Consider the following 19,621-nt stretch of genomic DNA (forward strand, 5'->3'; position numbering starts at 1 on the left):
TCACCTTCGTTAGCAAAATCATTCATTTAACAGTGGTGCATCAAGATTTGCCCTGCCCAGAGCAGGGGCTCTGCAGCTCGCAGTCTCCTTGCCTGCAAGCGCCACCTCTGCTCAACAAGCACCCGAGAAGCGAGGAGCGGCACTCTACACCCACAGCCGGCAGGAATCCAGGGGTTCCCTCTCCCAAACAAGGCTCCAAAGCGAATAATGCCCACTGCAGCCCAGCCAGCGATGCTGCCGACACACCCCACCACTCTGCTCAGCACCACACCAGGGGCAACTCCCTGCAGTGCGACAGGATGCACGACTCATCATTAAAAATTATACTATTTTGCTGCTAATTAGTTGCTATTCCTCAGCCTGCAGACTAAGCGTTAGCCTTCTCCCCAGCTAATGGCTTTCCTGGGAGACTCCAGGCTCCCCCACGTACAGGGCCAGGGCAAAAAGAGAAGGTTAACCTGGAATTTGTCACTGTGCAGTGATGCAAACACAGCCCTGTCCCATCCTGCTGTCCCTGTGTGGGTGCAGACGTGGTGCCAAGAGCTGCTCCTGCCGCTGACCGGGGCGCTGGGCTCACAGCCCGGGATTGATGCGCTGGCAAATCACAGTCCCATAAAACCACACCAGCAGATCGGAGCACTGGCACAGCACCTTCCCCAAGGAGATGGCGGATCACAGGGTGGCTGACAGCTCTGGCCCTGCTCCCGGAGAGCCCTTGAGCACCAGGATCTGCATGCAGCCTTGGTGCTTCGTGCTGGGCATCTGCGAGGACAGGCTGCATCACCAGAGCACAGAGCGCTGGCAGCTCTGGGAGGTTTTCTCGGGGAACTCGGCCGTTTCTGGGTACCCTCTGTAGCTCACCTGCAGCAACCACCACCGCAGCACAGCCCCTCGCTTTTTGGGATAAAAAAAGGCCTTTTGGTGCCAAGCCCCACACTAACAGGGATGCACCTGGGGTAACAGTGCTCGAGGTCAGTCCAGGAAGCACTCTGTAAATACCGGCTGGCTGCCCGCAGACACCGTAACCACACTGTGAGGGCTGCATTCGCCACCTGACTCGCCCTGCAAGGTCGGCATGTGAAGGGAACAACGTTCAAAGCCTGTGCTGCCACTGAGCCAAGCGGCTACTTTTACTGGAAGAAAAAAAAAAAAAAACCCAACGTAAAAAGCAAAACACAAAACTTCTTCTATGCCTGTCCTCTGCTGAGCATCCTGAAGCACGAAGCGCAAGGTATTCAAACCCAGCTGGTCTCGCCAAAGCTGGTGCAAGCATCAGTGCATCCCTCTATGCTGCACCCAGCACAGCTTTGGGCACCTTAAAAAACTTTTTGTCCCCATCTGAAATCGCCCCCCAGGGTCCCCAGCACCCCCAGACCAACACCACCAGCTCACAGCAACATCCCACAGCCTCCAAGCAAAACCTTTCCTTCCCCTGGCAGAAAACCCCGAGGCACAGCCCTGGTAGCACCCGCAGATTGTCTGCTTCTCCAAGCAAAACCAGGATACCGATCTTGGCTCCCACTGGTTATGATCTGCAATGTTTATTTGACCCTGAAAAAAAAGGCATTTTCATGCAGAATTTTTTGGTTCATAAAAGAAGTTATTTCCCAGCAGCCACCTGACAACCCTCCCCCCTGAACAGAGAAATAAAGTGACCCAGGAGTTAGCAAAATAAAACGAACCATCCAACTCCAACAAAGAAAAGTGGTTCCTATCATTTGACACAGTATGGAAAAATTTGGCAAATAGAGCTGATCTGCAGTTCCCATCCCTCAATCACTACGGAGCTGGCTTCGGTCTCCAGCCCTCGGGTTGTCCATCCAGGGGACAGACACACGTCCTTGTCTGCAGGACCTGGGGACTCTCTGGGGGGTCTAAGCCAGGCAGGCAAGAGCTGCCACATCAGCATTTTTAACTGGGCAATATAAATATAAAACATCAATACAAACGGGTTCTTTGTACAGAAAATATCATCTCACAAGGCACTGGGGTGACGACTGCATGGCCGCTCGCGGCGGGCTCCGACCGGGGTTCCTCCAGCCACTGCCGAGCATCGGGTTGGAGGAAGGAGGGGATGGGACCAGAGAAGTCCCAGTGCCGCCATCCGAGAGGGATTTCACCCCACTGCTGCCCCTCGATGCCCCGGGAGCGGTTTTTCACAGCCGGATGATGCTTTTCCTTGGCGGGGGTGGTGTGACCCCACGGGGGCTCCGGTCTCCTTGGGATGGCTGGGCTGGGTTTGGCCTGGAGGGAGGTGCAGAGATCGGCCGGGGGCTGGGGCTGCTCTGCCCGGTGCCCCACTCCCTCTTCATGCCAGCAGCCCCAGCCGGGTCACCTTGGCTGACAGGAAGGAGTGGATGATGAAGACGATGGTTTTGGGGCAGGAGTGAAGGTCTAATTGCTGTAAGAAAGGAACAGAGGGATGTTTGCAATGGGAAGGGCTGTCCCTGGAGCAGCCGGCTTTCTGCTTAAAGCCAGGAGGGCAGGGACCACCCAGAGCCCCCCAAACCTCACCACGGCCCTACCAGGGCCCCAGGAAGGGCTGTGCACCACATGGGCTGTGAGCGGCCAGGAGAGGATGGCTAGACCATGCCTCACCCCCACGTGCCAAGCAGGATGGGTGCTGTGCACAGGGCGGGTGCTCTGCTCTCCCCCTCCCCCCGGGGCCGGTGGGAGCATGGGTGGGGGGTGGCCAGGGTAAAGCCAACTCACAATCTCTCCCTCCGGGCCACCAAAGTCCAGGTAGAGCATCTTGGTGCCGTCATCAGAGGACATCTGCAGCTTCTCAAAGGGCTGCTGGAGCAGGATGGTCTTGCTGAGCCCGGGCTCGGTGGTGGAGATGGTGAAGCCCTTGTCGATGTGGATGGACAGGGTGCAATCCTGCCCCTTCCACGTGCAGGCTGAGGACAGGGAGAGGGGTGAGACGGCGGCCGCCCGCCCCGCCGCCCGGGACCCCCGGCCCCCCCTCACCTGCCGAAACCTCCTGGACCAGCTCGGCGGCACCGTGGGTGCCGTCCACCAGCAGGCGGGTCCACAGCGCCAGGTCGCGGGGGCTCTCCAGGCTGAAGAGGTGGGTCTGCACGCCCAGCCGCGTGCCGGTGCGCAGCGCGAACGACAGCTCTGCCTCGTACAGCGCCGAGCCCTTGGCCGGCCCCGAGTGCACCAGCCTGCGGCACCGCCGCGCCTCAGCACCGGGCCTCAGCACCACTCTGCACCCCACCCCACACCTCAGCACCCTGCTCCACGCCCCGCACCGCGCCTCAGCTCCTCGCACCACAGCGCCGCTCCGCACTGCGCTTCAGCACCCCGCACAGCACCCAGCACCCTGCTCCGCACCGCTCTGCACCCCGTTCCGCACCGCACCGCGCTCCGCATCGCTCCGCTCCCCGCTCCGCATCCGGGCCGGCCGGCAGGGGGCGCTGCAGCCCCGCGGATGCCCCCGCCCCGCCAGCAGCTCCCGACGCCCCCCCCCGGGGCTCCAGTCCCCGGCCCCTGCCACCACCCCGGGGCTCTGCCCTGACCCCCAGCCCCTGCCACCACCCTCGGATGCTGCCACCACCCGGGGATGTGCCCTGACCCCCTGGACACAGTCACCATCCCTGGGGTCTGCGCTGACCCCCAGCCCCTGCCACCACCCCGTCCCCAGCGCAGGACAGGAGGGCCCTGGGCTGGTGGCCTCTACCTGGTGGCGATGAGCGGGTAGCTGTGCGCGGGCTTGCCCAGGGCATCCCGGCTCTGCGGCAGGCTGCCGTACAGCAACAGCTCCTTCTCCGTGAGGACAGCCAAGAGGTTCCTGGTGCCGGTGCTGGGGAGCTGCAAAAGGGATGGGGTCAGGCCCACCGGCAACGCGGCGGTGGCAGTGGGGTGGCAGGTGGCCAGGGGTACCTGCTCGGTCAGCCAGCCCACGTGCTTGACCTCCCGTCCAGCCACCGTGCCGGCACCTGCCAGCTGGGCTCGCAGCTCCTCCTTCACCCGCGGCAGCAGCGCGCCCACATTTGCCTGGATGGCACTGAGCCATGACTGCGCCGTGGCCTCGTCCTTCGCCCGCAGGAAGAGGGCAACTCGCCCGTCCGCCGAGCACACCTCCAGGTACCTGCAGGGACATGGCCCCGATGGGTCCCCGCCAGCCCTCAGCACACTAGGGCACCACGGTGGCACTGCCACCCCCCGGCACCATGCCCTGACCTGTGCTCCGGGTCGGTGGGGAGGCACTTGCGGGACACGTAGCACATCTTCAGAGGCACGGTCTTGCCCTCCCGGGGCTCCCGAGGGGGTAGGAGGGGGGATGACCGCTTCTGCAGAGTGGTGGGCGAGGGGTCCCAGCTGACCGTTGCCCCCGCAGAGGAGTTCTTGAAGTAGGGTGAGATCTCCTTCATGTACTTCACTGGACGAGAGACAGCACCCAGTTGAGGGCATGGCACGGGCCAGCGTGGCCTCATCCTGCCCACCAGCACCCATCTACCCCACTGAAACACCTTGCACCCTCCCTGCATCGGAGCTGGTGCCACCTCATTTACCTCCCCAGAGCTGCCACCCAAGGGTGCCACAGGTCCTCTGTCCTGCACCCCTGCGGGTGCAGTGAAGGGATGGCACTGGTGGACGAGGTCATACCTGGGGACCCTCCCAGTGCCCCTGCCCCACCATCCCAGCCCAGGGAGACCCCTCTAGGAGGGATACAAATAGCCTTTTCCCCCTCTTTTTCCTTTAACCTAGATGAGTTCACAGATCCAAGCCTGATCCAGGTCCCTGGGGCAGCACATGGAGGCAAGGGGCGGGGAACGGGCAGGAGTCCCAGGCCAAAATTACACAGTCCAAACTGTGCTGGTACAGCCGGTCCCACCGCGAACTGGAAGCAACAGCTCTCAAATACCACGGCTTGGCCCCAGGAAAAGCCTTGAACCACGTGCCTGCAGCTCGCATAGTCCTGCCCCGCTGAGTTACAAACCAGGGACAAGAAATCAGCTCTCAGTCCGCAGCGAGTCTGGCTCTGGAGCCAGAGCCCTCAGAGCCATGCTGGGACGGCAGCTGGCTCCTGAGGTTTAGGGGAAGGGGGAGATGGGTGAACTGATGCAGCCCCAGAGCTACACCCTGAAAATTAGGTCAGCAGCACCGGCCCAAAAGTTTTGGCTGAGCAGGGGGGGGATGCCAGGTACGGTCCTGCCCTGGGACCAGCGTGGGACCAGCTGGTGGCTCCAGGGAAGGGCTTCCCTTTGGTGGCCCTTGGGGAAAAGACCATGGGACAGACACACACGCCTGCTGCCACGTCCCCAGCCGTCACCGCTGGTTTCACTCCAGGTCCCAGTCAGCAGCGTGGGTGGCAGGAGGGGGGACACGAGCCTGGCTTTGCAGCCGACTCTTGTAGGTTGCTGGTTGGTGGATCAGTTCCATCACTGCAGCAAAGCCACAGCAGCCTGGTTTTGTGCCAGAAAAAAACCCTTTTCCCACCAGGAAAGAGCCTGCGAGCAGAGCCTACCACCCCCACCCTTCACCTGCCCACCACCATCCCCCCTCCCCTTTGCCCCTATCCCACCGAGCTCCCCAAAACCTCCAAGTCCTGAAATCCCAGCAGGAGCTGAAGGAGGCATGGAGGGGAGCAGCGCCCCGCGGGACGCCCCGCTCTGCCCAGCCTCAGCGGGACGCAGCTATAAACGGCTGCGATGCCACTGCAGCACGTGGGTTGGGTTACCCCGCGGTGGCCCCGGGGCCAAGGAGGCAGCGTGGGGCCACCAGCCTCGTGCCCTGCGCCTCCTGTTATAAATAGCCACCGCATTCCCGCAGGCATTTGAGCCGCGTTGGATTTTACCCCGAGTCATTAATCTTGGCAGCGGGGACCTGCCATTATCCCAGTGCCTGGGAACTAATTGGAGTTCAGAAAGATACCATTCAGCCGCTGAAACCCGAGCAGCATCCCCGTGCCAGCCCACGGCTCCCTGGGCATGCAGAGGACGTCACTGGCATTAGCTGTGCGATGCTGGGGTCACGTCCCGACGGAGCCACGGAGGAGAGGAGCAGTGCCCAGCCCAGGACGGGGCACAGAGATTTAGGCAATGGCCAGCATCTCTGGCACATGGCTTTAAGAGGATTTAAGGCTGGCCACCAAGCACTGACAGGTTCCTGCAGGACAGGGGGGTCCCAAGCCAGCACAGGGAGCTGGGATGTGTTGGAGGCTGCAGTGCTCCCCCGGGGGCTGTGCACTGGAGCTGGGCCACCATCCCATGGGAGCTGCTGTCTCCTCCGGTGACCCCAGCATGGGCTTTAGAGTGGGTTGACTTACGCTTCTGCCGGTCCCTTCACTGCAGCGGAATCGCCTGGTATTGAACGGACTCATTAATTTAGTCTAACTCATTAAAGCAAACAACCCATACCATATTATGTATGATCTCTGCTACTGGTAACTGGAATTCTTGATATTATTTTTTTCCTAATTAACATCTTGCAGTGCTAGGGCTCCTAGCCTGGCTGCCCTCTCCTTTTTAGCCAGCACCCTCCAAAAATCACTTGGCAGAACTCCGCCTCACTGCTGCTGACTTAAAGTCACCTTTAGCAGGCAAACAGCCCTCGGGGTGGCTGCTGGGCTAATCCACGTGGCCCCCGAAGTCACACAGGCTCCCTGCTCCCTGGGGGGAGACAGCCAGAGCAGATGCTTACGGACACCGATGCCTGGATGGTCCCTCTGCAGAGCAGTTACAGCACAGGGACCCCCAGGCCCACAGCATCACTGGGGCACTGCGTGTGCCCCGAACCCTGCAGCAAGCTGCATCAGGGACATGTTTAAAACTAAAGGCCCTAGGTCTGCCCTGCTCTTCTCTCTGTGCTGTAGTAGGGGGTTTTCTCCCCAGAACTCCATAAAGGGGCAAAACCATCAAAATTCCTTGGGTTAATTCTTGGGTAACAGATCCTCGCCCTCCACCGGCCCATCCCTCCTAAGGATGAAGAACAAGCCCAAACCAAACACTCCTGTGCCCTCAATCCCAGATCACCATGACCTTCCCCACACACATGCCCACAGCTCAGCACTGCTAAAGCAAAGCTCCTGGCCCCCGAGAGCTTCACTGAGGAGCCACAAACCTTCCTGCAGCCAGGAAAACAACCCCAGCTGCACAGACCTTCAGCAGCAGGCTCAAGAGTACCCACTCACTGCCTGGGCCACCGGCTCGGTGCTGGCAGGCTCAGCTGCAGCGCGGTGATCACGGCACGCATTCAGTGCAGAGAGGTTTGAGATCGCGTTGCTGACGGGTCCCTGCTGCTTCCCTGCCAAGAGCCTTCCAGAAGCGTCATGGTTGGGCTCAATTATCTTAAGGGTCTTTTCCAACCTCGATGATTCTATGATCTACACAGCACGGCAAGTCAAAAAGGCCCGACTGTGCTGGTGGCCATCACATCAGGAAGGCTTCCAGAGAGGTCCTGGAGATCCAGTGCTGGCCCTAAGGAGCTGCTAAACCCATCTCCAGCTGGTCCCTCTCTGCCTCAGGACTAACAGTGCAAAAGTAACATGTTAAATGGGGGGGGTCAGCACACACACACTCCAGAGACACACCCTGAAATAACCCGTAAACTTCAAGCTGATGCTGTGATGTGCTTCCAAATGCTTAACGCAGGGGTGGCTGCCACAGCCACCCTGTCCAGCATCCCACCCAGGGACCATCCCCTGGCCCCAGCTCAAAGCACAAACAAGGAGCAGCTGCCTCAGCTCGAGCCTTTCCACCCCAGGGAGGAAGGCACCATGGGATGCTGCAGGGTGGAGATGCCACTGCTGTCCCCTCCAGCCCCAGGACCCTGTCCCAGCACTCAGTGCCACGTGCCATGCCCCAGCTCTTTGCTAAATATTCTCCTGTGCTGCACAGCCAGCTGCACCCATGGGCCAAGTGATCCTATGGGAGATCATAGGACAACTCTCTATGTTTCCATGGGAGGAGAAACATCCCCAGGAAACTCCTTAGGGAAAGCAAAACTTCAGGGCAGCAAGGTGTGGAGAAAGTAGGAGGATGTGGACCCTCCCCACCTCTCTGCATCACCCCCAGGTCAGGTCCAAAGCCTCTGTTTCTGCTTGGGTTCCTTACCACATCTAAACCATGAGAGCACACATGGCATTGCTGAGCTGCTCAGACCCCGAGGGCTGTCACATCTGCCAGAAGACATTCACTTTAGTGTCCCACAAAGGGCTGGGGACCACCTCAGCACTTTCTCTCCTGATGCCCTTCTGAGCCCAGAAGGGCAGCAGCAACAGGAAGCCGCACAAATCCTGTCTGCCACCACCCGCCTCTGCTCGAAACCCCCTTCCACTCTGCACTGTGTGTTATTTCCTCCAGGATCACCTCAATTTTACAGGCATTTCACATTTCACACCATGTACATCTCCACCCTCTGCAGCTGCCCAGGTTTCCCACAATTAGAGCAATCAGCCTGCCAGAGCCGGGCATCCCCAGCACCAGCTCTCCCAGCACCCCTTAGCTTTTCTGAATTCCAGCTTCCAAGCTGCTACTTGGCTGAGTGAGTCGGGGAGAGCTGCGACAGCCCCCGGAGCTGCCCTGCAGCCAACAAGCCCTGGGCTGCTGTGGAAGCGAGATGCCCACAGCTGCCCCAGCTCCCTCCCACTGCCCCCAGTTCTCTCCCTGTGCCAACACAGCACAGGAGCCTCACCAGGAAAACCACTCCTGGCCCAAAGCCCTTCCCAGGGCAGCTGGAAGGATGTCTATCAACCTCTCTTCTGCTGTGGAGGGTCTCTAGCAAGCAAAAAAAAAAAAAAACCAACCACACAAAACCCAAGGGAAAAATAAGGTAAAGGAGAGCAACTCTCCCTAAAATAACAATGTAATATAAATACAGTCAAACTCCTCCTGCAAATATCAAGAGAATAGTTTGGCACATCCCAAAAAAATCTTGGCAGGACACGGCAAGAGGTATCTGTGTGTCCTCAGGCCCGGCCAGCAACGACACTGAGGAGCCAGGAGCTAAGCTGAGCAGCTCGGGGTGAGATCTGGCACATGGAGCCACTGCTGACAGTCAAGTTAAAATGCATCACCTCCCAGCCCTGCCGCTCTGGAAAGTCTCACCCCAGCTCACTGCCCTGTGAGGAGGTACAAGCTCTCCCAGTTTTGCCACTCGCTGCAACACCACTTGTGAACTACCCTAAAAACTCCTAAAACCAGGAATGAACGCAGCCAGGAGGAGTGAGGCAGCAACAGACACCACCTGTGCCAAACTACTCGGTTTCGGTACTTACAGCAACTGTAAGGGAACTTGGAGTCACACCTGGCAGCATGCGGGGACCAGAAAGTGCCCAAGTGATGTTAAGGTGCTTTTCCCCAAGCTCTGGAGTGAGCCCAAGCAGGAGAAGGGAGCAGGGACACACACACCCTGTTAACACTCTTCAGGTGTCCTAAGGCCACCCCCTGCCCCTCAGCCCCCCCACCCCTCCTCAGGGCAGTGCATTTGGCTGGCCAGCTCTTGGAGAGCCATCGGGGTGGCAGATCTTAGGCAGGGGACACCGTGTCCCAGGGCAGGGCCACCACCTCTGCAGGGCAGTGACAGCCTGACTGGGACCGCACCGCTGTGCCAGCTCCACCATCTTCCATGAGCAGGGCTGTACCATGCTGGCAAACCCAGAAAGGGCTGGAGATGGAGATGCACCACGTTTAGACACAATGCCCGTGATCGAACAAGTAGTACAGACCCCTGCCCTGCACCAGCTCTTGCCTGCAGCAACCCCAAGTAACACAGCACTGCAGGAGTCCAGTGGCATCAGCTACAAACTATGCCCAAAGCCTCCACAGCATCATGGGGGGAGCCAGCCCAGCCCCACTCTCCTCCCAAGGGTCCCTGCTGGGAGTTTTAATTAATTAAGAAGCCCAGTAGGTCATACCCGCGCTCAGCAAGCTACAGAAAAGGTCCTGCCTGCAATTGCCTCCTGGAAAGGAAACCTGGCAGCACCCAGCTCCCCAGGGGGGATGGAGGAGGAGGAGGAGGTGGTCTAGGGTGAGGGATTGTTCTCTACAGAAAGGGCAGCTCATCTCACCTCCCACAGGACCTCTAGCAAAAAGGAAACCCACACCAAAGTAAAGGATGAAAAGAAAATAACAAAAGAGGGTGGTCCAAGAACAGCAGTTACAGGGAGGAATTCTGCAGACTCCCAGAGAAAGAGGCTCTTGTATTTCTCTTTGGTCAAAAAAAAAAAAAACCCAACAACCAAAAACCACCCCCCCACCAACAACCATCTCTGCTCCCAGCAGCTGTGCAGAGCAGCACATTCCTCCAGCTGAACCGTGGTCCCAGGAGAGGAGGAACCCACAGCAGAAAGGGCTGAGCGAAGCTAAAAATGAAAATCTGGAGCTGAGACAATCTGGGGAAGGCACAGAGCCACGGCGGTCACTGGCAGCAGAAGACACAGAACTCTTCTCTGTCCAGGCAGAGCCCAGAGCACTGCCCCAAAATAAAACATCCCTTTGGAGCCCTACAACAGGAAGGGTCTCTGGTGCCAAGACCCTCTTGGTTAGCCAGGGTGACCTGGGGGGCTGGTTGGCAGTGAGGGGAGGGGGAAGGGTCCCAAGGGACAAAACCTGGGTGCTCGCCCCTGCCTGGCCAAGCTGGCAGAGGGTGGACAAGCACAGACAGATGTGATGCGAAGGGTAACAGCAAAAGAATGGGGTCTCTCCCTCAGAGCTCCCACAGTCCCAACCCATCAGCCCTCACCCACTCCCCAAGCAGGGTCTGGGGGGCTCCTGCAGTGTGCCAGCCCCCGCAGGGCTGGGAGACACCAGGAAGTGGCCACCCAGTACCAAGAGGGAGCCCATTCCCAGGGGACCAGCTGCGATGTCCCCTGGGATGGCGAAGGCTGCATCCCTGGGATGTTTGTAGCCTCAGCTGCCAGATTGGGAAGGAGGGGGGGCTGCAGTTGGGGTTCAGCTGCTGGGGATCCCCTGAGGATGCAGCTCCTGCTGTTGCACTCCGAGCTGGCCCCGCCTGCACCCGGCAGCCTGCTCCTCCTGCACACCTAAAATCCATCCCTGCAAAACAAAAGGTGCTCAGCAAGCAGCAGGGTGCCCGTGTACCCCCACCGCCCCGCTGGTGTAAGCCTGCAGACCTGCACCAGCCAAGGATGTGCATTTAGATGAAAATCACAGGAAAAGCAGAAAGTTTTCTGTTACCCCAGGAACTGCAGACCTCAGGGTGATGCTGTACAACAGAAGAGTCGCAAACCTCATAACCTGTCCCACATCTCCCATTGCTGCCTGCTTGTGGTCCTGCAGCTGGGAGACAGAGCTGCAGGGCATTGAGTGGTCTCTCCCTCTCTGGGGAGGGATAGGGAGATCCAAGCAGTTACCTCCAGCTCTCTGGATCAGCAGATAAACCAGACTGTACATGTTGGTTTCCATTTGAAAGACTATGTAAACGCATATGCGGCTGATGTGGCATCCCTGTGTTCCCAGTATATCCCAGGAAAAACAGGGATCAGCCTCCTGGAAGAAGGACCCTCCCCTCCCCTCACACCCTCATCTCCTACCTTCCAAGACCACCTCCTTGCCCGTCTTCTTCAAGGCCTGCACCGCCTCATCATGCGTTGCCTCGGAAAGGTCAGTCCCGTTGACAGAGAGGATGGCATCCCCCACGTACAGCGCCTCAGTCTGATCCGCTGCCAGCCCCTTAAATATCTTGGAGATCAAGATGGGCATTTTATTCTCTCGGCCACCTTGAAACAGAAGAGAAACGAAGTGGTTGTGGCTGCTGAAACACACGGAGGAGCAGGGGGGGAGAGGGCTGCTCGGGTACCAGCCGCCCCCGTCAGGGCTGAACCCTTCTCCCAGCGCTCGGCTGTGCCCTGCTGGGACAGCCTGTGGCCTCGTCTCCTCAAATGCCCAGGGCACGCCTGTAACAACCAGCCAAAATACCACGAGGCCTTAGAGCAAACGAAGACGAATGCTCCAAACCCACTCCGAACGGTCACAGATTTCCTCACAGACCAAACATGTAACCTGGCCATCTCCCCATCAATTTTGGCAGGAAAGCGTGTCTTTATCTGCATTATTAATCACATGTGGTGAGCGACTATCCCTGCTCCAAGGACTTCATGATCTAGACAGATAAGACAGCTGAATGTTTTTGGAGCGGCAGAAGAGCCAAGGAGAAGCGAACCAACCTGGCTGTTCACTCCTCTCCACACAGTAGCCCCATTTACCTTCGGTTCCCCACTCCCCAGTCTAAAACAATGCTATTCAAACCTCCGGGCAGCTTGAGGAGATCAATTTGCACATTAACTTTTGAACCCGCCAGGAGATCCAAGCAGCACCGCTGCCTCCGTGCCAGGGAGCAGGGGTGCAGCAACTACTGCCAAGCCCCAGCCCGGGCAGGGGCAGCTGGGGACCGGCAGCCCCCGATGTGCCCTGCGTCCCAGGACAGCCTGTCCTGAGGAGCCTCCGAGAGACAATCCCTCATCCCGGAGGTGGTGAGCCCAGCCTGCTGCCACCGCCAGCCCCAGGGTTGCTCCCAGCCAGTGCCACAGGCATTTCCTCGCTCAGACGCCTGCCAAGCCCCTCGGAGGGCTCCGGTTATCAGCTGTCAGAGGCCCCGGCGGGGGCTGCTCCGAGCTGCTGAGCCCGTGTCCCTGCAGCAGTGGCTCCCCGTCCCTGCAGCAGGGGCTCCTCGCCTGGGCTGCCGGCACCGAGAGCCCCTGCCGGGGCCAGGAGCCTCCACCAGCTCGGCTCCTGCACAGCCCCCCGCTGCCCCGCCAGCCAGGGGACGGCCAGCCCAGCAGCTACACCCTCGCCACGTCCCCAGGCAGGACACCCTACCCGCACCCCGGGTTGTGGTGAAGTGTCCCTGGGTGAAACGCAGCTGGGCTGCATTTTAACGGGGCAGCGATGCCCTCCCGCAGCAGCAGCGGTGGCACCGGCAGGGCTGCACGGCCGCCCAGGGCAGCTTCTGCCTCCCAGCTTGGATGGCGACTACTTGGTTTCTACATACGTCACTGCAAAAATAAAGTTTTAACTGAATCAAGTGAGGTTTTCTCCTTTCTTGGGAGAGCCACAGAGCTAGCAATAACTTGGCAGCCAAGGGGTTATTACGAAGGGGGCTTTATGCTTCACAAAGGGAAGGGCTGGCAGGCTCGGGCACCCCACAGACACAGCCAGTGGCACTGTTTCAACCCACTCCCAGCACCCGGACATCCACAACACAAAACCCTCCGCTTCCAGCGGGAGACAGAGGCTGCGGCCGCGTCCCCTCCAAGTTGGGAGGAGAAGCCACGTCAGGAGGCGAGAGCCACCCTGCGCTGCCTGCCGAGCCCGCTGCCTGCCCTGCCTGCACACGGAGCTACGGACCCTCCTGCCCATGCACCGTGACGGCCCTTTGCTGCCTGTTCGCTGCTGCTTTCATCTTCCTTTCGTGGAGTTTCTAACACACCCGGAGCGGCATGAAAAGCCAAGGCAGGCAGAAACGCCACCCTTGCCCCATGAAGTTTCCAGCCTGAAGTTCAGGCGAGTCACGGCATGAGGCAGCTCCGGAGGGGAAGCAGGGACTGTAACGCGGAGGCTTCCCACTGCTCAGCTCAGAGCAGACATCTCTAAGGCTGAGCGGTTTGGTGGTTTGGTTTAACATCCCAGCTCTCCGCACCTGGACATCTCCAAGGGCTTCACGGTTGCTTCCTTCATTTTGCCGGTAGTTTAAAAGGGGCATTTCCCAGCACAGGGGCATGGAGGGGACAGGGACACACTGGCAGAGCCCTCCCTTCGCCTGCAAGAGAGCAGCTCTTGCATACCCTGTGTGTCCCACCTGCCTCGTAAGGCAGCACCCTACCCTCGCGTGCAGGGGGGGGCAGTGGGGTGCCCCCCCAGCTCCCCGATGCCGGGGACCCCCGCTGCAGCCGGGGCATGGGGGGCAGGGGCTGCCAGTCACTGTGGCACCCCAAAGTGCCGCTCATTCCGTGGGCTGGGGTTGTTTCGGGTCCCATCACTGCCACGTGTCCCCTGCCTCGTCCCGTGCAAGGGCCGGCTTCGGGCAGCGCCACGGGCTGTGAAGACCCCCGACCCCAGCCCCGGCCCCAGCTCCGCTCCCCCCCGGGGTTTTCTCCCAGGCGGTGGCAGCGAACGGCTGAAATGGCGGCAGCAACAGGTCCCGGTGCCCGGTACCTCCCGCCCGCCCCGGGACCCCCCCCCCCGGCCCGGCCTCACCTTTGATGCTGATGCCGAGCCCCCCCACGTCCTGCTTGACGACGCGCACCGTGCGCCTGATGTTGGCGAGCGCCTCGGGCACGGCGGAGCCCGGCTCGCCGCCGTTCAGCTGCGCCGGCGGGGCCTCGCCGGGGCCGGGGCTGTCGGCCGGGCTCACCCCCAGCGCGTCCTCGGCCAGGCTGAGCAGGACGCGCAGCCACTGCCCGCCGGGGCCGCGCAGCTCCAGCAGCCCGGTGCGCGGGGCGCGCCTGCCCGCCGCCATCTTCCGCGCCTGCCGCGCCGCCCCCGCCGCTCCCACCGCCCCGCTCCGCACCGCTCCGCGCCCCGCGCGCTGCCCGCGCGCCGCCCCGCGCGCCGCCCCGCGCGCCGCCCGCGCACCGCCCCGCCGGGACGGAGTCCGTCGGGTGCTCCCCGCTGCCGCCCGGGATGGGGCACCGGGGGGGACACGGCTCCCCGCTCTGGCCCAGAGCGGCCACAGGGAGTGACCCAGGATCCCAGTCTCCGTTGCTTGTCCTGGGTCTGGCCCTGGATGTGCTGGGGGTCCCCATGCCATGCTGTGTCACGGGAGGAGTGGCAGGGGCCGGGCAGGGGGCAGCTGGCTCAGCCCTTCACGTGCCCCCCAAGAGCCACAGCCCCCCAGCAGCCGCAGCCCCTGCCCACCCACCGTGGGGTGCCCAGCAGGCAGCCAGAGCACCGGAGTGAAGGCCTGGGGCAGGGGTCGGCAGGGCTGGGCGGGTTGCTGGGGGGTCCCAGGGAGCACCCCGCTCCCGCACCCAGCCAAACCCTGGGGGCACCTCGGGGTGGGTGCTGTGGTACAGGGGGTTCTGTGCAATGCACCAGCTTCCCAAAACACTTTTGGCTCCTTTATTGGGGCCAGCAGTGGCCCAGGGGCAGGCGGTGGCCCAGGGGCAGGCGGTGGCCCAGGGGCAGGCGGTGGCCCTGGTGGCCCCAGGGGACGAAGCCAGGCCAGCCTGCAGCCAGCCCTGACCATGGCGCCTCTGCAGCAAGCCCGGGGCAGGCACCTCCTCACAGCCCCCACGGACGCTGGGCAGGAGCAAGGCTGGGGGAGATGGTGTTTGCAGACATTCAGAAAACTCCATGTTGCTTTTCCCTTGCTTGTCCTGGATCTTGACAACAGGAACAATATTTTGTCTCCTTTGGCAGACCCGGATTTTTTTCTGCAGCCAAGAGGCAGCAATTAAGAGTAGAAAATAACCTCTAGAAGTAGCAAATACCTGTTGGCACATCCCCTGTGCCCCTTGCACTCCTAGCACTTCAGGCAGCTCCAAAGGGCCTCCAGGATGGGGCTGATGATGAGGCCCCAGGCAAAACACAAGGATGTGTAAGAATTCAGTAGCTTTTGCTGCAGGCTGGGGAGGGGGCAGAGCGAGGGGCTCTGGCCGCACGGGGCAGGGGGGCCACAGCATGCACGGCCCCGCACTGCGGGGGCTGCAGCCAGCCCTGAGCATCAGCCACGCACAGAGGGGGAAGAATGCTCCTCAGGCTCCCGCCCACGCAGCAGCAGCTGTGGAATTTCTTGAGGCTGCAGGAGAGGAAACCCTGAAGGTTACTTCTTCACAAAACAGACGGTTCACATACTCCTGATTTTCTATTTTGCTAAAAAGTCTAGGGTTTGGCTTAAGTGACTCCTCACCTTTGCAGTGCAGTGCTGCTCACTGGAGCAAGTACTTCTACACTGCCCCATCACCCAGCCAAAGGGTTTTCCCTATGATCCCATCCCCTGCACACCCTACAGGGCTGCCTGGGCCCCATTCCAGCTGCCTGTGCTGCTCTGTTTGCGTACAGCAGAGGGGGATTTTGTCCTTTGGTCCTTAAGTGGAGAAAGGGCCCCTTCTCCCCATGCCCCCCACTCTGGGAGCACTCTATTTGCCAGCCAGGCAGCTGCAATCAGCAGTTTCTCCAGGTCTTTTTCCTTCCCAGTGCTGCTTTTGATATTTCCAGCCTTTATGGTCACGTTCCTGTCAAAAGTAGCAGTGGGAACTCCAAATACTGCTTTTATGGGCTGTTTTCTTTCGTTTCTCAGCTCTTTGTCTGGCAGCAGAGATGCTGAGAAGCACGGCATGGATGCATGGAAGATGGTGTCAATACCAGGCAGAGGGAGAAGCCCTGCCTTTCCCTGTCCTGCTGCTGGGATGGAGAAGACACCATGGTTCCCAAAGCCAGGCACGGCACACTGGCTTCACATCCCTCAGAGAAACACCTGATGCCACTGACGCAGCAAGGCTGTGATGCAGGCACGGTACAAACCCTATCCCATGGGCACTGCTGCTTCTGTACGGCTGCAGGACCGCCTGCTCTCCCCTTCTTCAGCAATTAAACTATTCCTTTGGAAATTGCATTGATTACATGTGTGGGATAGAGACCAAAGGCAAATATTGCAGGTGTTGGTTTCTTCTAATGCAAATTGTGAGTCTGAAATGCCCTTCAGACCCTGGTCCCAAACTGGGAGGCTCAGCTTGAGCAGGGGGTACATTCCGAGGGGAGCAATAGGGCTCGGCAGACTCATGCAGCACTGGGGGGCTTGGCTCCAGGCTTTAATCAAAGACAAAAATAATTTACTGGCTCCTCTGCCCAGCTGGGTCAGGTGAGAGCTGTGGCCTGCAAAGGCTGGGCACTCCATGATGTTCCTGGTGCCCCCCAAGCAAAGGTACTGCTGCTTTTGGGACTTTCCTGCAGGCTTGGCTCCCCCGGCCAGGTTCCCAAGGCTGGTTTTGCTCAGGCTCCTCTGTCGCAGCACTCTCCAAACTAGCCGGCTGCAACAAGGTCTTTTATCATCTTATACCAACATACTCTTCATGCCAGTCCTTCTGCTGCCTTCTCCTAGTCTCTCCTCATCCAGGGCCCGCTCTCTCTTCTCTTACGTCTTCCTTGGCTGCTCTCTTCATTGGCTCTTGACCACTTAACAGAACCAGCCACAGCTGCACCTTATCTACACTGGCCAACCCACCGCCCCTGAAGCCAGCCCACAGTGGCATATTATCAGTGCTAATTAACCCAGCTTCATTCCTCTACACTTCTCCACTTCTCCGGCTCCCTGTCATGGCACAGGGTGAGCACTGGGAGCCTGGTGAGTGGGGTGGTCCCGGCTCAATTTGACCCTCTGCAAGATGCCGTGAGCATAATTCCCGTGCCATGGTACAGCAGGACAGACGTGGGGTGTGGGGGAGGGGGACAAGGCTCTGGCCGGGGCTGGCACGCAGGAGTGAGTCGCAGCTTCCAGGCATGCCAGCGGCGTTTGTCAGGGCTCCTGCTGAAGGCAAGCAGGCGGGGCGGGGGGAGTTGCTTGAAAAATTGCTATTCACAGAAATAGAAACTTCCCGCAGAAACACGCGTGCGTTGGTGACAAAAGCCCAGCTGGGAATTTCTCCCTGGCAGCAGGAGCAGTGGGAGGGGAAGGGGCTGGGAAGCAGTGGGAGGCTGTGGTGCTGGGCTAGGGGTGCTGCCAGGGCCCTGACCCCAGCCCTGGGGGCAACGGCTGCTTTTTAGCTGGAAAGAGCACTGCTTGCCTCCAGCCGTCCCCCAAACAGTCCCCAGCAGGAGGACCTGGCTGTGCAGGTGGCAACTGGCCCCATGCTCCCCACGACAAGCCGTTCCCTCCAGCGGCACTTTCTCAGCAACCTGTTCAGATGTTGCCTGCACAGCTGGCTGCCATCGCAGAGTTCAGCCCATCCTGGCATCTTCTCCGCACAATCCCTCCAGCCCCCTGAACTTCGTTGTTAAGCAGCTATTATTAGACTCATTTCTTGGCATAGCCAGGAGCTGTGTCAGAGCCCACCAGTCTATTTATAGAGTGCCGTGAGATGTTTTGTTACTTGTTAATTAAATTAATCCCTTCTGAAGAAAAATAAAAGACCTTAAGAGCTCATGTTCTGTCCCTGAGACAGCATTTCCAAACCACAGGGATCCAGGTAGTGTCTCAGGTTGCCAGTGGTGCTCAGGATGCTCGGACAGTCTTTAGCCCTCAGCACCAGGGAAGTGCTGCTCTGCTCAGTGTCCCGTGGAAATTCCAGGGGGGGTGGCACTGATCCTGCCCTGCAGGACTGAACCCCTTGAAAGCCATGCAAGAGTGGAAGGGAAATAAAATAGCTTTTAATACGTAGATAAATCATCATATGGATCGATTTTAACATAGTTATTCATAGATTTAGATGTGCAGTGTATTTAACAGATGGATTCATCCTTTGTTATGCAGGAAACACAGCAAAATTACATTCCTGACTTTAAAATCACTGGAATATCTGAGTCCTTTAACTTGAGAGCACCTTCTGTGTGCTTTGGGACGTAATTAGTCCCTACAAAGTTTCTTCCATCTCAGTCCAGCTCCTTCTCTTACCAGATCCCTGTGAAAATATTTTTACTCCTGCATGGCAGATCTTATGTTGTCAGGGCAGGATCATTTCTGTCAAAGAACAAGAGACTGGATGGGAAAAAGCAGCACCTGGGAGCTCAAATAGCTTTGGGAAAGGTGAAAGTTGTCTCACATTAAAGCCCGATATTCAGTGCCTGCTGCAGCTTCTGGCTCTCAGATGCTCTAAGACCAAGCAGCATAGTGACAGGGACTTCAATCAGGCCCTCGGGTAATGTAATGGACATAAATTAATGATAAAAGTCAGCACATGAACTGCATATTGTACAATCTACTGTCACATTTGCAGTTTCGATTGAGCTAATTTGCCCTACTGGCCTTTTCCACAGGGAACTGAGCAAACATCCTGTGTTTTGGTTAATTTGCAGCTTGCAAATGAAAATGCTGGTTCCCCCCTGCCAGGCACTGGGGAAAAGGGATCTCTTGGACTGCAGAGTTGGTGGGATACACCGCTGGAGATACCGCCCACAATTCTGTATGTCCCCTGGCACTGTGGCTGCAGTATCTGTGGCACCAGTACCACAGCTCATGGGGAAACAGGCACAGAGCAAGGGCGGGCAGGTCCCAGTTCAAACCAGGCCTGCAAGGAGCACTGGGTGCATCGCTGCCATGCTTCCCAGCTGCACGGGTGATGCACAGGGGCTCACAGGTGTCTGCTAGCTGACATGGTGACGTGGGCTCTCCCGTGGGCACGGGCAGTGTCTGCTCTTCGGGCAACATGCGCCCAGGCAATGCTTCCTGCTGGGGCATTTGACCTTCAGGCGCTTTATTTAGCGATATCAAACCCTTCCCTGCTGCCCAGCTGCTCCAGCCCAGCTTTAGTTGCATCCCATGTGTTTGCTAGGGGGTTTGCTAAAAACCTGGGGCAGGCTGTGAGTTCAGGGGGGCAACGGACAGATGGACAAACACACTTGCAAGCAAAACCCTCCTCCTTGGCAAATGCAGTCCCACACATGGAGAAGGCTTCTGGGTGACCATGCAGACAGCGACCCCCATGCCCCCCTCCCAGTGCCTCTGTGCCCGTGCAAACACCAATGCATCCCAGCAAAGCCACAGGCTGAAAGCCCCATCC

At 59.1% G+C, this 19,621-nt stretch overlaps 1 protein-coding gene across 1 annotated transcript; it reads right to left on the reverse strand.

The window, feature by feature from the left end:
• Positions 1-1,511: 1,511 nt before the first annotated feature.
• On the reverse strand, positions 1,512-14,454 carry SNTA1 (syntrophin alpha 1). Its single transcript, XM_037403022.1, has 8 exons — positions 14,163-14,454; positions 11,501-11,686; positions 4,186-4,384; positions 3,886-4,093; positions 3,683-3,813; positions 2,971-3,167; positions 2,713-2,900; positions 1,512-2,401 (listed from the first exon to the last, which is right to left on the reverse strand). Exons 1-8 carry the CDS (start codon positions 14,422-14,424, stop codon positions 2,309-2,311), a joined length of 1,464 nt encoding a protein of 487 aa, XP_037258919.1. The 5' UTR covers positions 14,425-14,454; the 3' UTR covers positions 1,512-2,308.
• Positions 14,455-19,621: the final 5,167 nt, after the last annotated feature.

Source organism: Falco rusticolus, chromosome 10, assembly GCF_015220075.1.
Source record: "Falco rusticolus isolate bFalRus1 chromosome 10, bFalRus1.pri, whole genome shotgun sequence".
NCBI lineage: Eukaryota > Metazoa > Chordata > Aves > Falconiformes > Falconidae > Falco > Falco rusticolus.

Coding starts and splice junctions, on each gene's coding strand:
- SNTA1 (XM_037403022.1), bottom strand. CDS start 14,424: ATGGCGGCGGGCAGGCGCGCCCCGCGCACCGGGCTGCTGGAGCTGCGC. Junction 4,385..11,500: donor CAAGGAGGTGGTCTTGGAAG/GTAGGAGATGAG, acceptor TCTCTCGTCCAG/TGAAGTACATGAAGGAGATC. Junction 2,901..2,970: donor GGTCCAGGAGGTTTCGGCAG/GTGAGGGGGGGC, acceptor CCCTGTCCTCAG/CCTGCACGTGGAAGGGGCAG.